The sequence below is a fragment of the Stigmatopora argus genome, chromosome 13 (assembly GCF_051989625.1).
Source record: "Stigmatopora argus isolate UIUO_Sarg chromosome 13, RoL_Sarg_1.0, whole genome shotgun sequence".
In the NCBI taxonomy this organism is placed as follows: domain Eukaryota; kingdom Metazoa; phylum Chordata; class Actinopteri; order Syngnathiformes; family Syngnathidae; genus Stigmatopora; species Stigmatopora argus.
In genome coordinates this window covers 13647624-13665497 of record NC_135399.1, presented here as the reverse complement: position 1 = coordinate 13665497, position 17874 = coordinate 13647624, and the positions used below count along the sequence as shown (strand labels likewise).

General features: G+C 44.5%; 1 protein-coding gene across 3 annotated transcripts in view; it reads left to right on the top strand.

The window, feature by feature from the left end:
- Positions 1-17874, top strand: part of ccdc80 (coiled-coil domain containing 80) — a 31825-nt gene that overhangs the window by 8795 nt on the left and 5156 nt on the right. For 2 of the 3 annotated variants that reach the window (XM_077617793.1, XM_077617794.1), the window contains exons 2-6: positions 548-662; positions 10816-10864; positions 14181-14325; positions 16927-17124; positions 17272-17744. In XM_077617793.1, coding sequence (XP_077473919.1) covers positions 16938-17124; positions 17272-17744 — 660 coding nt within the window. In that variant the 5' untranslated portion in view covers positions 548-662; positions 10816-10864; positions 14181-14325; positions 16927-16937. Of the gene's footprint in view, positions 1-547; positions 663-10815; positions 10865-14180; positions 14326-15494; positions 16729-16926; positions 17125-17271; positions 17745-17874 lie in introns of those variants that run through there. The other variant, XM_077617792.1, reaches the window with a different exon arrangement.

The window sequence follows — 17874 nt, the reverse complement described above, 5'->3', positions numbered from 1 at the left end:
TTTATTTATTACTTATTCATTGTTAGTGATTATTTATTTGTCTGTTTCCATTGAATTGAATGCTTTTATTGTCATTATACAAATATAATGAGTTTTAAAGCTTTCGCCACAAAGTGCACAAGTAACAACAACAACAACAAACAACAAACAGACAAATAAATAATCAATATATAAGTAATAAATAAATAAGTAGTCCAAGTGAGATTATCAAAGTGGAGCGGCCTTGTTCCGTCTGAAGTCCAGGATTATGAGTCTATGGACTCAACAACAAACAAACAAACAAACAAACAAACACAAAGATGATCAATATATAGTAACGATGAACAAATAATCGATAATCAAGTGGTCAACATCATATGTAGTACACGTCGTAGTCAACATGGATAAGTGGTGGAAAGTGATTAAAGCAAAAGTGGCTAGCAAAAAGTCTTAATTTGATCCTAGCTGCCGTTGTTGTTGTTATTTGTGCACTTGGTGGTGAAGCTTTAAATCTACTTGTATAATGACAATAAAGGCATTCAATTCAATTCAATTCTTGCTCTTCCAGTTGATGAGTGCCAATTCCCTGGAAAAACACCCCTGCTCGGCCGCTCCACTCAAGGGTGCCCCATTGATACCCCCTGGAACCTGGACCCTCCTCACATTTGTTCCGCCACCGGTCGGTAAGTAGACGTAGGTAGGTTGGTGTCTTTCGGTGGGTATGTGGGTGCAGCCACGTAGACAACACAGTATACAACTAATAGATTAGACAAATGCACATCCCTTTGGATATTGGAGTTTATTTTTCTTTTTTTTTTTTCTTTCCTCACTCCAAACGTAAAGGTGACTTCACCGGGGCCGCCTTTCGTGGGAGTTAGTTTACAGGCTGCGACCGAGAATAGCAGGCGCTGCGATGCTCTTTGTTTGAAACCAGATGAATAAATATGAGGCTCACCTAAACCTCCGCCGCGCTTTTTTCACCAAATTCCCGCTCGCCGTATGCTTCCACAGAAGAAGAAGAAGAAAAAAAAGCACACCGGCCTCTGGCGATGACGCTCGGTCCACGTATTGGCGTGTTTATTCTCCCCTCGCCATCTGACTTTGCGCACGGCGGTGTACTTTTGCCACGGCGTGGGCGGCAACGCGTAGGAGCGAGCGGAGCTTCTCGACAGTAGCGCGCCGCACGTTTATCAATCTTTTGTTACGCTCTCCTATTCAGTTGAGCCGGCAGCGGCGCGGCGCTCAAGTGTTGCGTTGCCCTCGGGCGAGGAGGCGGGGAATCCAAGAAAAAGGGGCTCGAGGGGGGTGTCCGGCCTCGCCGATGACGAGAAGACTGCAAAACAAAATGGCGCCAGATCGATGCAAAACGGGAGATTTATCGAATATGAATGAGCATTTCAATATGGGAAAGGTTTGGCGGGGATAAACGGAGAAATAAAAAAAAATTCAATTCAATGAATATATGATGCCTCAAATGTTGAAAGATTGATTTGAATGTCATTGCATTGGACTGCAACTTTGCCCCCTCCAACATGGCCGCCCTGGATAAGAAGCCTCTTTTCATACTTCGTGAATCAGAATAAGATAGATGTCCTATCCATTTGAGGTGGGGAGTTGGCATAGAATGCACATTCTTAAGTTTAAACTCTTTCAATGAGTTTATCGCTTGTAGACGGCCACTGCCAGGCCTCCCATTTCCAATGGCTTGGACGTCTAGCCCCGTCAATGGTAGCCTTTTTTTCTCATTGCATAGGACCAATTAGTTGATCACCAGCGAACGTCCAATTGAGTTGAAACGGGAGGGCGGCAGTGCATTCATTGGCTGCCATTCTTTCCGCTTGGAATGGATTGAATTTATAGGAACAATAAGCAAAACAAAAGCTGTCCTCCATGACTATCAAGCAGCGTCTTGACAATGAAATTTTGTCTTAAAAGATGACAAACGGAGCATGATTTATTCAAAATGAATAAATAAAATAAACTCGCTATGGGTCTGGGCTGATACCAGACAGCCAAGGATCGGAATCAGCCTCGAGAGCCAAAAACTGCGATCTCACCTTTGCTGCCAAAATGGAGAAAATCACAGCTTGTCTCAGCTTTGATGCTTAATGTACTTGATTGTCAGATGTAGCTTCATTCCAGTACTTGTGTGTATGTGTGTGTGTGTGTGTGTGTGTGTGTGTGCGTGTGTTTTTGTGTGTGTGTGTGTTTCTGGAGAGCCTGAATTGCCTCCGAGAAAAGAAAAAAAACGAAGTCTCTAAAAGCCATCGCGCATTGAATTGCGGGGCTCAAGGTCGAATCGGAGAGCATCGCGTGGGCGCTCGTTCGCTCGCTCGCTCGCTCGCCCGCTCGCCCGCTCGCCGTACGGAGAGACGCATTAACCGTGCGACAACTGGAGATGGTCAATTACCTGGACGTCTGCACTGACACTTTTCCTCTCGCTCGCTCGCTCGCTCGCTTCCAGTCGAGTAGCATCCAGGTCGAAACTCACGCCCCAGCGCATCAAAATGAATAAAATCCGAATTGGGGCGGAGGTACTGCGCCATTCGTACCAGTTATGAATTTGGGCCCTTTTTTTCCTGGCATTTGACTTTTTTATAGTAATATTACTCCTTTTTCCTTCTTAAATAGTGACTTTCTTTCTATAGCATCACAATATATGACTTTATTCTCTCAATATGACAAGTATAATCCTGTAAAGTTACGACTTTTATCTTGTCATGCTACTCCTCGTATTACCTTTTTTTCCCCATTACAATATATTACGTAATAGTGCGATTTAGTATTTTTCTCCGAGTTTATTGGATTGGATAACTTTATTCATCCCGTATTCGGGAAATTTCGTTGTCACAGTAGCAAGAGGGTGAGGATGCAGGAATAAGAAAGGCATTTTAGACATAAATAGATAGGTAATTAGTAAGTTAATAAATAAATACATGAATAAATATATAAATAAATAAGTGTGTTGCTTAGCACATATATACATACATACACATAAATGTACATGCATGCATACGGTAGGTCTTAACACTCTGACTTGACAATCTGACTTTATTGTGGCGGTAAGGCGACTTCATTTTGGGGGTGCTACGTTTTGTCTTTGTTGGCGCTTTGTCGGTCTTCGGCGGTGGCGATGGCGATGGCGATGGCGATGGCGCAGACTCTTCGCTTGGCTTTCTGGCAACTAGGCAGGACGACAAACGCTCCCCGACAAGTTCCCGCAGAGCATTCTTCCAATGTTTTGACACGATCCCCGTCAGCGTAGCCTCATTCTTTTCATTCCTCCTCACGCCGCCACTCTCCTTTTTATCGGTCGCCACGTTTAGGAGCCGGCGCAACATTAGCGGCCTCCGCCATCACCACGGCTTTTATTTGTATTTACAATGGCCCTTTCTTTTGGAAATGATGATTTTCTTTTCTCCCAAACAGTATCTCCATCATGAACGAAAAGCGCTTTTCAGCAGGTTGTCATGAACGCCCGCCCGCCCGCCCGCCTTCGTCCTCGCCTTCGCGCAGCCCGATGATGAATCTCTCTAAGCGTCCGGCCCCTCGGCTTTTAAAACAATTCGCTTTTACTTTTAAATGTTTTTTTTGTTTTTTTTCCCGGTTCGAGCGGCGACAGAGGTGAGCCATTACGAAGATGTGTCGGCGGAGGCTGAAAACCAGCCAGTCGACGAGCGAGCGAGCGAGCGAGAGCGAGTGGGCGCATTCTTTTTGCCTTATTCACTAGGCGAGCGTGGGCGGCTAATTCGTGTTTGCGTTCGGCGGGTTTACCTAAGGGGGAAATGTTTTATCACACGCCGTCTTTGAAATCCAGGATTAATGGCGCTGCCTTTTTTTTTTTTTTTTGTATTTTCATTTTCTGCCCGTACATGCCCCGGACCCCCAACGTCAACAGCCCGCCGTTAGATATAGGGGAGTCACGAGAGTTCATTTTTGCGGGGGTTCCGAACACGACCGTATACATTAATTTGTACAGAACTAAGTATGTTTCTATCATATTATACTCATTCATTCATTTATCTTTTGAAGCGCTTATCCTCACGAGGGTTGTGGGGGGTGCTGGAGCCCATCCCAGCCATTTACTGTCAGAAAGCACGGACGACAAAGTCATACCTGTCAACCTCTGCCGATAACTGCCCTTATAAATGATTATGATTCCCCTTACAAACCCCCCAAAAACCTTACAAACACCGTACGACTCGTCGTACGGTGTTTGTAAGGTTTTTGGGGGGTTTGTAAGGGGAATCATAATCATTTATAAGGGCAGTTATCGGCAGAGGTTGACAGGTATGCAAAGTATACACATATTTTTGGGGGTATATTTAAATATTGTAAAAGTACAGCTTTATCCTCATACTATTTTTCTGGTAGTATGACATATTTCGACTTTAGTTATGTAATGTCACGGCGTTATTCTCGTAATATTGCAACATTAATTTAACATTCACGATTTATAACTTAATTCCCGAAATACGACGACTTCATTTTTTTTTAATACAAAAACTTTAATCTCGTCAAATGTTGACGACACCTGACTTGATTTTTCGTAATATTACCACTTGACATTTCTAACACGACGACTTTATTCGGGTAATCCGAGTGGACGTTGTCGTTTGTTTCACTTGTCGGCGACTGTTTTTTGAGCAAATTTCAAGTGAATTAGCGACTGTGTTTCCAAATGTGCGTCTTTTTGGGGGCTAACCTTTTCCTTCGCTTTCTTCCTCGCCATGTGTGGCTTAAATTACAAAGCTTTCACTGAGAGGTGACTCATGTCGGGAGAATGCACTTCTTTCTCTTTGCGTTTTTTTTTTTTTCTTCTTTTTTTTTTTTCTTTCTCTCAACTGTCTCAATCCCACTCTCTTCAAACCTCAGAGTATTTTGTTCTCGTCAGTTCCCAAGGCCACGCAGGCGCTAGTCTCCCGGCCGGGCTTTTGTCCGTTTCTCTCGGAGGGTTTGCGAGGATGGAATAACATGCTTTTTATTTTTTATTTTTTTTTATAATTAATATTTCCGAGAAATGTACATAGTTGTGCCTTTTTAAAGGGTACAATGCGTCAGCTCTAGGCTGGCATTCTCCAAGTTACCGCGTCAATACTTTAAGAAGACGGTCATGAACCATTGGTTGCATTGATTTTAATCACTTGTGCAGATAATGCACTTGTGAATTGTGCACTATTTTTTATTTAAAGTTATGGAAGTCAGAAAAAGGAAGCCCTATTCGTTTGCATTGGCAAAAACATTTACAAATCCATCTAGTTAAATTTTTTGGGGGGTTCTCGGGATCAAAAATGGACGGTTCCATTAAGATTTGAACAAATTTGCCCCCATTTAATTCCAATGGCAAACAATTAGGCAATACTAACATGAAGTGACCAATGAGAAGGTGATAAAAAATACATCCGTTGTTGTCAGGGAGAAAAATATCATAGTTTATGATACATTGTCAACCCGTTTTAAGGTGTATTTCTGGGGTCACGCCCACCTAGACTTGGGCCTTCCGAAAGCCAAAGCGGCCACTTGACAGCTGGTGTTTTCCAAAAATGAAGAAAAAAAAAAGGCCAGTCGGCCCTACTGGTCTGTTTTTTTCTCCCTCTTTTGCTCTTGAGGAATAAAAACAAAGACACATGTCGTGAGTCACCGCGCTGTGTCACCAGGAACTGTCAAATTGAAAAAAAAAAACCAACAAAAAAACATTCACTCGTTGGATTTCAACACCGCTGTTTCCTTGTGCTGGGACAGTAGAAGGAAATGGGTTTTATTGTGAAATTCATATTGAATGTGCTATGAAATGCTACAATTGACAATGATAGTATACCATATTTTGCATACAAACCTATTCCAGGGCATAATTGTAAAGTTTTGTCCTTAATGAATCTCCTTTTTCTCAATTAGCATGCCCCGCCCCCCAGAATTATTGAAAAAAGTGACCTCAGAGGAAATTGTTTGGGATGGAATAAGTATGAAAACACATTTTGAGGACACAATCAGTATGTAAGATGAAATCAGTGCAGTCATTTTGATTTGTTGACATGCTCGTCGTTTTAATAACTCCTTTAATGCACATTTGACCTCCGTTAGAAAAGAGAAAAGAGGCATCGGGATGAGGGTCGGTCTTCATTTCAATGAAATGTTCATTGGATAAATTAGAAGAAAAATGAAATAGAGTCACTCAGGGTAGCAAATGTTCTACCAAATGGTGCTCCAGCTGGGAGGAGAGGCTCGACAGAAGCAGGCTAGCAGATAAACACTCCAGTCAGCAACACCTTCCCAAGAGTCCATGTCACGTATTTTCTCCTCTTTATTTTCATCGTGGGCGGATTTTGTAAATTATTATTAATATTATTATTTTTTATATATTTTCAAATATCAAGATGGATCTTTGTTGTCCCATTCACATGAATTACAAGGTGAACAATTTGGGACATTCAGGCACACAAATGAGTTTTTTTCCTAAAAAAAAAAATACTTTCTGCAGAATTCGACAAAAACATTCCTACTTCATTTTAATGGCAAAAACATTCTTGCTCTTTTGCTCTTTTTAGATGGTTTGAATCTAAAATGTGATTTTTCTGCCTCTCTGTGATGCAAAAATCATCCTAAGAAATTTGTTAGCATGAGAAAATGGATGCATTGACACTTTAATGACGCTAGGGGGAAGGCAAGGCTTCTTCTGCAAACTCTGCTGTGGTCTACGCCACAATATGATGATAATAATAATAATAATTATAGTTTGGGATATTTGGAACATTTTTAGGGCATTTGCGGCGCCAAGAAGATTGCGCCCCAGGTGATCGCCTACATTGCCCATAGCAAAAAGCAGGTAAAGCACCCCCAAAGTCGTTCTCCTGTCTTCTCGTTACATTAATCTTGCAGGTGTGTGTTATCATACAGAAAAAAAAAATCAAATTGAAACCTTTTTATTGCCATCATTTCCTGCCACATTGCTTGCCTTGTGATGTTTGCGACCCCGATAAGAAGAAGAAACGGCGACCGGGGCGCTTTATGACCCGCCTGCACTCTGATACAGTTTCCCCGAAAAGACGCGCGTTAACGTAATGTTGTCGCGTGGGAGTCGGCGTGATCGCACCTCCGCCCTGTTGGACCTCAACCTGCCTTTGAACTGGAATCTCCTCCCTCTATAGCGCAGGGGTGTGCTAACTTTTGTCTCCCAGGGCCACTTTCAGAAAATCAAACGACTTGAAATGCTTCCACGGGATTAAAAAGATCCGCTTTTTAAAATGTACCTTTAAAGTGTCAACCCATTGATGGCGATAGGCGTCCAATCCGTTTTGACTGGGAGGTCTGACAGTTAAGCAATAAAATAAGACACCATGCGCCTGAAGAAAAAGATCCGTGGCTATCGTGGTTTTTGCTCGCCGCCTGACGCCAAATGTTGTTCGTGGGCAAACGTGACCTGCCGGCGGACTTTGGCAAGACGCGCCCGTCGACGCCATCGACCCGACCTCCAAAAGCACGACAAATAACAACCGTCGCGCAGATGAAAGCGTGACGCGGCTTTTCAATGGGAAATCGGCCCGAGAACGCGTCAAGTAAAAAAAGGTCGGGGCGGATGAATGAGAGAAAAAAAAATCAAATAGCTTCAACTCCATCGGCGGAAAGGCTTTCAATGCGGCGGGACCTTGAAAGCGCGCCAGTGTTTCGGAAGCCTTCCTTTCACGGGGACGAGGTCTTTCGGAGAAAAAAAAATTCCAATAGAAATGCAACCGACAGAAAAGTCACATAATGGTGAATAAAAAAACAACAAGGCTGCAATCATGTCTCTCTGAAAAGGCTGCCGACCTTTGCCCTCTTATATCTCTCTCTCTCCTAGACGAGCGAGGAAAGGAAACTCATAGCAAGTATATTTTCAACCCTTTTTTCCCCCACTTCTCTCCCCATTCTTTTTTTTAGACCTACCTCCGCCTTTTAGAGCAGGGGTAGGGAACCTATGGCTCGGGAGCCACATATGGCTCTTTTGATGGGTGCATATGGCTCTCCACTAACCTGTGAGGTAAACTATGGAAACTGCTGGTGAGAAAGCGCAGGAATAGGAGCGTTACGTTGGTATCATAGCATTGACACTACTTCTACTATCATATTTTTTTTCATCATACTCTTCTGTATGGATATTTTCATTGAAACTCATTGATTAGCAACAACATAACAATGTTGTCAAAAGAATTCAGTGACTTTTTGTACTTTAAAAGTGCTGAAGTGAGTAAAAAAGGCGCACATTTTCATGCATGTGCATGGCTCTCAAGGATTAACATTTAAAAAATATGAATTGTTTTAGAGGCTTAACGCAAAAGTCCCTTATGCGACGCCCGACCCCATAAAGTTCACATAGCACGCCCGTGCCGGAATGCTCGTTTAGCGCCCGATCCCAAATCAAACTTCCTTTCAAAATAAAGCACTGTATGTATAGGTTGGGCTTTAACCAGGGATGTCCCGATGCTGATTTTTTTGACTTCCTCTGTCTGATTGTTGCAGATGTTCTTGGCCCAGAAGTCACCGGTAGAGATTGTCCCGAGACCTTTTTGTAGTGGTGACGCACGCACGGCCTTGGGAGCCGCAGTCATTTGTAGGTCAAGGCTACGTAGCGGCGCCGCTTGCCAAAGCGTCGCCTGTCCGTCCTTTCGTCCGTCCATTTGTCTGTTATTTGTAGGTACCGTATTTTCACGACTAATATGGCGCATCGTATTTTTAGCCGCAGTGTCAGTAACGAGTACTATTTCTGTATATTAAACACACACAAAGGACGCACCGTTTTTTAAGACGCATATATATTATATATGAATATCGAACAGCAATAGCGCTGGGTACCGGAAGCAGCCCCAGACTCTATTTCCAGTTTCCGGTGCGCAGTGACTGCTGAGATATATAGTTCTTGCACGCTACACCCACACGCTAAAAACATGTTTTTAAAAAGGCAACGGAAGCAAAACTGAGTTCGGTTGTACTTTATTTAGCCATTTTACAACTTACTCTCGTCATCATCACCCACAAATCCATCAAAGTCCTCATTTTCTGTGTCCGAATTGAACAATTGTCCAAATTAGTCATCGAAAACGCTGAGTTTTATACGTTCGTCCAGGCGGCCACAATCCATTCACAAATAGTAGCGAGCTGGTAGCTAGCGTAACTTTTCCAATGGTGCTTTCCATGCTTCGTCATGCTGTGTTGATGTCGATGTATACAGGCCACAATCCATTGGGTGTATTGACAAAAGAACTACTACATATCCCAGCAGTCACTGCGCAGTACTTTTTCTACAGGGCTGCTCGCCGTAGTTGTGAGAGATGGTGTACCCTATCGACTGATTTATTTTATTTTATCGTGATAACAATTTTAGTATTGGTCCATATATAAAGCGCACTGGATTATAAGGCGCCCTGTCTATTTTGGAGACAATTTAAGACTTTTATGTGCGCCTTATAGTCGTGAAAATACGGTATATAAGTAGAATGAGGGTTCCCACGCTGAGCATTTAAGGGTTAATCTCGGCGTAGGAGTAGTTTCGATCCGGCAGGTAGGTCAGGTTTCTCTCAACGCATACCTGCCGATGCGGGGCAATTCTGTCCACGGTTCTGCCAACATTGGACACCAATGCAAACCGTGGCAAAAACAATTTACTGCCATATTTGTATCAAATTCACTTAAACCTTAAAAAAACAAAGGTTGTTTTTCTCAAAGTGCATGGTTCCAATTCCAAAAACATCCCTAACATATAGTACAAATGCAATAAACTCATGTAAAGAGTTTTTATTTGTTTTTTTGTTGTTGTTTTTTTGAATGGGTTTTTGCGGGGTGTCAATATCGAGTTCAAAATAAACATTCATTGGCCACTTATTATTTGAATGGATTGCACTCTTCCAGGCGATAGTCTCCTTTTTAAGCCCCCACGATTTATTAGGTATCGATAAAAATGTTCAATTGCCCCTCCCAATGGTACAAAATAACGCAAGTGACACGTAACGCCAGTAAAAGCAGGAAGCAGGAGGCTATCAAAATAAAAGGATTTAAGAGAAGGGAGCCTAATACCTGGCCGAAGGCGACTTTTTATTTCCAAGCGCGCTCGCTCACGCACCTCGTCGAATCCTTGGCGGATGCTGTTTTAAACACGGCGGGCCCTTGACGCGGGGGGCCGCGCTTTGCGTGCGTCTCTCCTGGTTTTCTGGTCCTGGGAACAATGGGCCTTTAGAATGCGAGGTTAGTGGTGCGCTGACCCCTGGCAAATAAGAGCCATGTTCTGGCATTCCAGGCCTGATTGGCACTTTGAGCCCGCAGAGAGCTCAAAGGAGACACAGGAAATGTGACCAGTGTAATTGGTTATATATTAGCCCAGCGCACCCACCCCCCCTTTTTTAAATGATGGAACATTCTTCAGTGACACTTTAGGTGGATGAAGCTGACATGGGCAAAGGGAAAATGGAGTTTCAATGAAAAATCATTTGCGTGGAGACGCAAAATAAAGTCGGCCTTTCAAAAGATTCTGTTAAAATGCTATAAAAGAGTTTAGCAATCCATTTCAAGTGGCAGCCAATGAATGAATTGCAAAAAAAAAGAAAATCATTGCAAAACAAAGTGCCACATTAAAATGAATTGGACTTCTCGCGCCATCCGTGGCAGCCAATCAGCTCACATGGACACTATTCTATTCAAATTGTTGACAAATTAATTTTTTACAATATTTTTAAAACCACATTCCAATACTTGGTATTTTCCGGACTATAAGTCGCATTCAAGTGTGTGTTATTTTTGGCCTAGTTATCCAAAAACATGTTGTTATCCAGTTTACTATTGTGATTTTAACATGATTGTTTTTTATTTCAGATCAATTCCAAAAATTGTGTATCCTCTGGCAGGCGGGACTTTAATTCAGGTGAGGCTTCTCGTACGAAAAATACAGTATAAAGTAGGACGACGCGTTAGCATACGGTCACGCCCTGTCGGGTGAGCGTGAATTCTTTGCATTGCTCGTACAGGCAACGTCAGGTCTCAAATGTCGCCGTCTCCGAAACAACCTTTTGGGGGCCGACGAGTTGATTCCTATCCTGACTCGTTAGCCCGGAGAAGCGGAAAGCATTCCTTAGCATTAGCCAACATGGCGGTTTTGAGGGAAAGCCACGAGCAAGATGGGTCAGGGCCCCCCTCCACCCGCCTCCCCCGGGCGACCGGTCGGGGGCCTCCACTTAGGCGTATTTTCCTGAGGTAGATGGCGGGATTATGCGGACGTTTCTAAGCGGCCCTTTACGTGGGTCAAAGTTGAGCACGGCCCCCCCTTTGGGGGGAGACAAAAATTTTAGAGGAGCGCCGGGGAATGCGTTTCAGGAGATAAATCTTGAAGCGACAGCAGCGCCGTTCGCAATGCGTTCCCTCCGAGAAAACGTGCATAATGGAAGGCATGCGCATAACTCGCGCTCGTGGAACATCCCGTCTTTGGCGAGTGAACGACCGGGCGTGTTTCGTCTTGTCAAAGCATTTTTAGAGGAAAAAGCTGACACGAACATTCATTTCAATTCGACGCACTTGGCTTTCAATATTGGATCTTTAAAAAATAGCAGGTCAAATCAAGTTGGATGTTTGCGTTTGGAATTATACAAAAAATGTGCTTTTATTATTCATTCATTCGTTTGTTGTCCGTCGCGGGGGTGTTGGTGCCTATCTCAGCCAACTCCAAGCCAGCCAATATATATATAGATATATATTTAAATCATTTTTTGCAACCTCATTTTCTGCTACAAAGAAAAAAAGTATATTTTTTGCTTCATTTGAAACCACTGATATGCTAATATCGCTTTGATATGGGTATAATGTCAGATTAGTTTTGTTCACATTTAATGTATCGGATCGGATCTGGACATAAATGCTAAAAGATGTGATGTCTTGAATATTTATCATGAAATATTACAGACAGATTGAAAAAAAGAGGGTTACTTCAGGTCAGAGTGAAATGAGAATTGCCTGTCCAGTAGTGCCCTCTTGCGGTAAATTCAAGGCAACATTTAGCAGGAATTTTAAAATCGGGGGGTAAGGGGAGGAGCATAAAAAAATGAATATACACTTATAAAAAATAGTCACTCGAAGTTCAAAAGGGCAACATATGCCATTGTGAGAAAAGTGCCAATTTACCAAGGGCACCGCTAGAGGGCAGCATTGTATTGTTGCCATCCGCATAAATTAGCCTTAAATTTCATTTTTGCTGATAGTGGCAATGTTGTGGAACAATGCAAATTACAACAACAATAGTACAATTGATCAGAAGACAAATCTTTTTATTGTATTGAATCTTTAAAAGTGTATGCAATTTAATACAGCTATTTTTTTGTTCTGCAGTGTACAATTTGTATTAATGACTTTGCATTTATATTTAAGTACTTGGTACATTGTCTGTGATGCTGCTTGTCAATCAAGTGACTAACATATATTTTTTTATCTCCCTCTTTCTACCAACATTTATATGTGCAACGCGCAGCCACGATGGCTAGTTGTCATGGTAACAAAATCATTACTTACCACAGAGTGTCTGTCTGTGTATCCAGTGCACTAACTTGACGCCACTATCTCAAACAAGCTGAAATCAGACAGGGGAAATATAAAGAAAAATCTAGCCCTTTCCCACCCATTTTTTTCTGAAATGTTGCTGGCTGGACCTCCATCACCGAGTTAAAAGTAGATATATTTAAAACCTCCAAATCTTTTTTTTCACCCGATTCCGATCTCTGGAAGGATTTCAAGTCGGCCCTCGCATCCTTGGGTTTTCCTGAACGCGGCTGTCGGAGAAAAAGGCTTTTGACTCGTGCCATTTTCGACTCAGGTTCAACGCTGACGACAAAAAGAGTCCGCCCCGAATTTCTTGGCTTCTTCCAAACCTCGGCACCTCTCGTAAAAGTAGCGCGTCTCTTTCACAATGGAGAAATAGCCTCTTGCCAAAACGTAGCCACGGATTTGCGAGCCAGCATAGGACGCCGTCTGTACGGGCGTGTTTGTTTGTGTAACTTTAACACGCCCAAGTGAAGGTTTTTGTCGTTCAGCAGATTAAATTTAGCTTCCGGACGTCAACAAGACCGAGGTGTTTCAGAAAACTACAAACTCGGGGCGTCCCCATTACGTAAATGCAAAAATAGGCAAGAATGTATGTGGGAAATAATCTTTTTTTCTAGCATGCTAATCAATAATCACACACTTAATTGGCGCAACTATGCATCTAACTATGAATTATGTAAAGACAAAAAAAAATCATTTAAAAGTGCTTATCATGGTCAGGGTCGGGCGGGGTGTTGGAGCCTATCCAGGTTGAAATTTTTCACCCCAACAGACAGCGCCAGCGTGAGCGATTGCTCCCACGGCCATCTGCGCCGCCCGGCGCTTTTGCAGCCCGCCGTTGAAGCGCCGCCCCCCCACCCGGCCGCCTCTCCCATCTGCTCGGCCCCGCGTTACAGATGTCTTGGGTTGGGAAAAAGGCCGAGCTGTCCAAAAACGTGACCTCCCGCACCTTCAATTATGGTCCCTCGGAAAACCAACCGCTCATTAATCGGTGCCGTTCTAAACGTGCGCGCTACAATTTTGCGGCCGTATAAAAAGCTGACGTCTTACCAGATGTCGGCTAGAAAGCCGGAGCTCGCTCGCCGCCGCGCCCTCAACTCCAGTTTAGCCATCAATTAGTATCACGCGGCCTCTTAAAGTACATCAAAAGTTTTCTCCACTGGCAATGAATGTTTACATTACATTTCACCTGCTTTTATTATTTCAGTGAAGCAGACCAATGCAATTTGGAGAATTGCTTGATTACAAAGTGCTTATTTGCCCATCACTGTTGTTCACAATGTGATGAAAGCCTACTTAAAATAGGGTACCCGGACGTTTGGTCGCCGGACGTTTGGTCGCCCGGACGTTTGGTCGCCCGAACGTCTTGGTTGCCGGACGTTTGACAATATGACAGAGACTTTACTGTTGAAACTAGCTCTCAAAATTATATTCATGAGAGAGAGAGTTTAATATCTAAATATCTACTGTTGAAACCAAACGTCCGGCGACCAAACGTCCGGGCGACCAAACGTCCGGCGACCAAACGTCTTGCGACCAAACGTCTGGTCAAGTAAAATAGGACTTGTAATGGCAGGTCAGCTCAACATGATAGAAAATCTGTCATTTTCTTTTGAGTTTTTGTTTTGATTGATTTTTTTTCCCATTTGAAGGGACTTCTGCGAGTACCGAGTGAGGAAGGTCCATCTTGTAGTGTTTGAGCAGCGCATTCCACAGAGGGCCTTTTACAACAACATTCCCTTCACGCACCTCCTGGCACAAATATCGCCAAGTGCCCTCAACTACTGCTCGACAAAGGTAAGCGAAAACCTGCTTTCATTCCAAAGCCCCCATCAATATCACATATCTTTATACTAGGGGTGGCTACCTCCCCGTATCGTTCCTTTTGTGAAACCAGACCCATATCTCGCCATCTGCAACTATTGTAGTTACACGTGTCGGGAAATGAGGCTACCATTTTCCACAATACAACTATTAAAGAGAAAAACATGCCAATTTCTAAGTCGAAAAAGTAAATGTCAAGGACTTCCCTGTCCAAATCATTTTTTCACCATCTGGCATTGCGATTATTTTTGTTACATGGGTCAGAAAATCAATTTCCCATGTTCTAGTACACAAGTATCAAAGAGGAAAAACTAGCTATTTCTTCGTTTCTCGATGAATGACTAAATGGACGACAATTATCAGATTATCTGGCTTTCCAAGTATTCTTCTCACATGGGTCATGAAATCCATTTACGATGTTCTCCTGAAGAGGAAAAAAAGCTATTTCTAAACTCAAACAGAAATGTTGCCAACAATCTGTCCAAAATTTTAGTCTTCCCTGCAGACGATGAGAATATAGCTGTAATTAAAGCTAAAGAGAAGGTTCTAATCGTACCGTTGTGGGAAAGTTTTTGCTCCGAGCGAAGAATTGTTTTTTATTGCACAGGAGTGTCACCTTTTTTTTTGAAAACCACAATATCCTCCAACAAACATCTGCTAGGTTTCAAATATCGACCCGCAGTCATTTACTGATTCTTCCCACGTGTTTTTGGGTGTCCAGCACACATTCCTTTAAAAAAAATGTTTCCCCGAGCCTAATGGAAACTCACTTTCACTTAATGTACACAGTTCACACAGGTCTGTCATATCAGAATCGGGTAAGAGGCTACTCAGCTAAGCAATTCAGAGGATTGGAATCATGCGTAAAAGATGTGGGGGTGGGGGGGCGTTGGGGGGTTAGTGGGTTGTCCGCCCATGGTTCAAGATTTCCCAGGACCGCCTCTGGCTGTACTCTTAACTCTTGTATATGCCAATAATGTTTGGATCTCAAATTGGGGAGAAAATGTCTTTTTAACAAAACAACAAACTAACAAAGACTAAAACTACGTTGGGATGGATCACACGACCGGACTCCCCCGAAATACATTTACATACAGATGTTCAAAAATCCGCTCATTCGGACTCGCTTGCATTATCATGTGATCGGGATATCCTTAGTTTGCACGTTAGCTCAAAAAAGGAAGGAAGGAAGTTGAGGCAGAAAGAAGAAAGATCCGTTGTGGAGAAAGAAGGAAAAGAAAGACGTGATGTTTTTCAAGTACATCCTAAGAACTTGAAGACTGCGGCTCGAGCTGGTGTGAAGTTCAAAGGCGACGGAAAGGGGAGTTTCACACCGAACTGGCGGAGGGAGAAACAGATCAACTGAGGAGTCTTCATTTTAGGACGGCCAATTTCTTCCTTGCACTTCCACTGGAGGATCTTTGTTGAGAATCGGATACGACGTCCATGTCATGATTGAAAACTTTTCTCGGACATGTGACGTGGATCGCCACTTTTCTTTTTCTACGTTTTGCCTTTGAACGCAAGACGCTCGCTTTTCGGGATCGGCAGCACATTTGGATTTATAGAGTCGGCCAATGCGGGATTTTTCTACTTTTAGTGGATTTTTGGCTGTAGTCGGCCCTCTTTTACGCAGGAAAAGCTCTTTTTGTTTTTGTTTGGGGAAACTTTGAAACTCGGCCCGTCTTGACTTGAAATCAATCCACTCGATTGCAGATGCGCTAACAGCTGCGCTCCATTTCCGAGTTTGGCGTCATCGGGGCACCATGAAGCGGCTTTCCACGCTCGTTTGGGCCCTAACGTGTCTCCTGCTCATCTGGCCGAGCGAGGCCGACGGGGTTAGACGACCGATCGGGGCGCGTTTGCGTCGGCGACCCGGAACGGGGCGACCCGTAACGGGGCGACTGCGGGACGGCCGATCGTCGCGCGCGCGCCCCGGTTTGGCGTCCGCCGTCTCCGTGCACAGCTCCGGGGCGAGTAACGGCTGGCAGGCGGACGAGGGCGTAGGCCTTCAAAACACGAGAATGGGGGCCCGCCCCGGGACCCCACGAGGGCGAGCTCGGGCCAGGGTGACCCGGATGCCCAGCTCGCCCGGCTCGCCCAACCTGCTGGCCACTTTTGCGGGCAAAAATCGAGTGCTGGTGATCTCGGCGCCTCACGATTCCGACGGCTACTACCGCCTCATGATGTCCCTGCTGAAGGACGACGTGTACTGCGAGCTGGCCGAGAGGCACGTTCAGCAGATCGTCATGTTCCACCAGGAGGGCGAGATGGGGGGTAAGGTTCGGAGGATCACCGCCGAGGGGAAAGTGATGGAAGAGCCGCTGGACACCGCCCTCGTTCCCAGACTCATGAGCTTCCTCAAACTGGAGAAAGGTACACATTAAAACTCAACTATTCGCCGCCACGCCAAAGCACGATGCTCGTCGATAGTAAGGAATGTCACGGGTCACTGACAATGACATAAATACTTGCGTCAGATAAAGTGAAGACGGAAAATGATTGATTTAATAATGGCAACTTATTCAGAGCTAGATTTGATGAGGCTGTTTTGTACTTGTGTTTATCCTGCAGGGAAGTTTGGGATGGTGCTGCTGAAAAAGACCCTGCAGGTGGAGGAGAGGTACCCGTACCCCGTGAGACTGGAGGCCATGTACGAGGTCATTGACCAGTCGCCCATGAGGAGGCTGGAGAAGATTCGCCAAAAAGGCTTCGTCCAAAAGTGCAAAGGAGCCGGTGTGGAGGGCCAAGTCGAGGAAGGCGCGCTTACCGGTAAGAATCGTCACGCCAACGGGTCTTGCGCCGTTCCTAGTGTCGGAAAGTATTCCTTTAAAATGGCATCGGTGCAACCGGTTTAAATCCTGAAATGAAACCACGGATTTATCCATTGTGGTTTTCCTCATGGGCGTGCACGGACAGTCGGGCCACCCGCGGAAGGAAAACCGCCAAAGAAAATCCTGAGGAAGCCGACGACGACGACGACAACGGCGACAACCACCACCACCGTGACAACAACCAAGCCGACCACGGCCCCCACGACAACGACTCGGGCAACAACAACAACAACAACCACCACCAGGCCAACAACCGTCACCACGACAACAAAAGCCACCAGCACCATGCGTAGAAACGCCGCCAAGCGCACGACTACCACCCTGACACCGAGCAGAGGCCACGCCCAGACGGCGCTGCTCCCCGCCCCCGGAACCACTCAGGATCCATACTATCACAGGAGAAGTGAGAAGCAGCAGCACCCGGCCAAAACCACCCCGGCCGGGGACAACCAGACGCACGAGGACGACAGCCAACATCCGGACGTCCACAAAGCCGTCGACGTCACCAGGAAGCCGTCCAAGATGAAACCCGGCAGGAAAAAAAACCGAGGGGAGAAGGTGAGTGCTACTGTGAATTCAGTATTCTTTTCAACTGTTTTTGAAATGCTGGCGAAAGCCATCATACCCAGAGAAAACCCACCCACTTGGTGTTTAGATGACCTAATCTATGTTGCATCTGGCTCTAAGT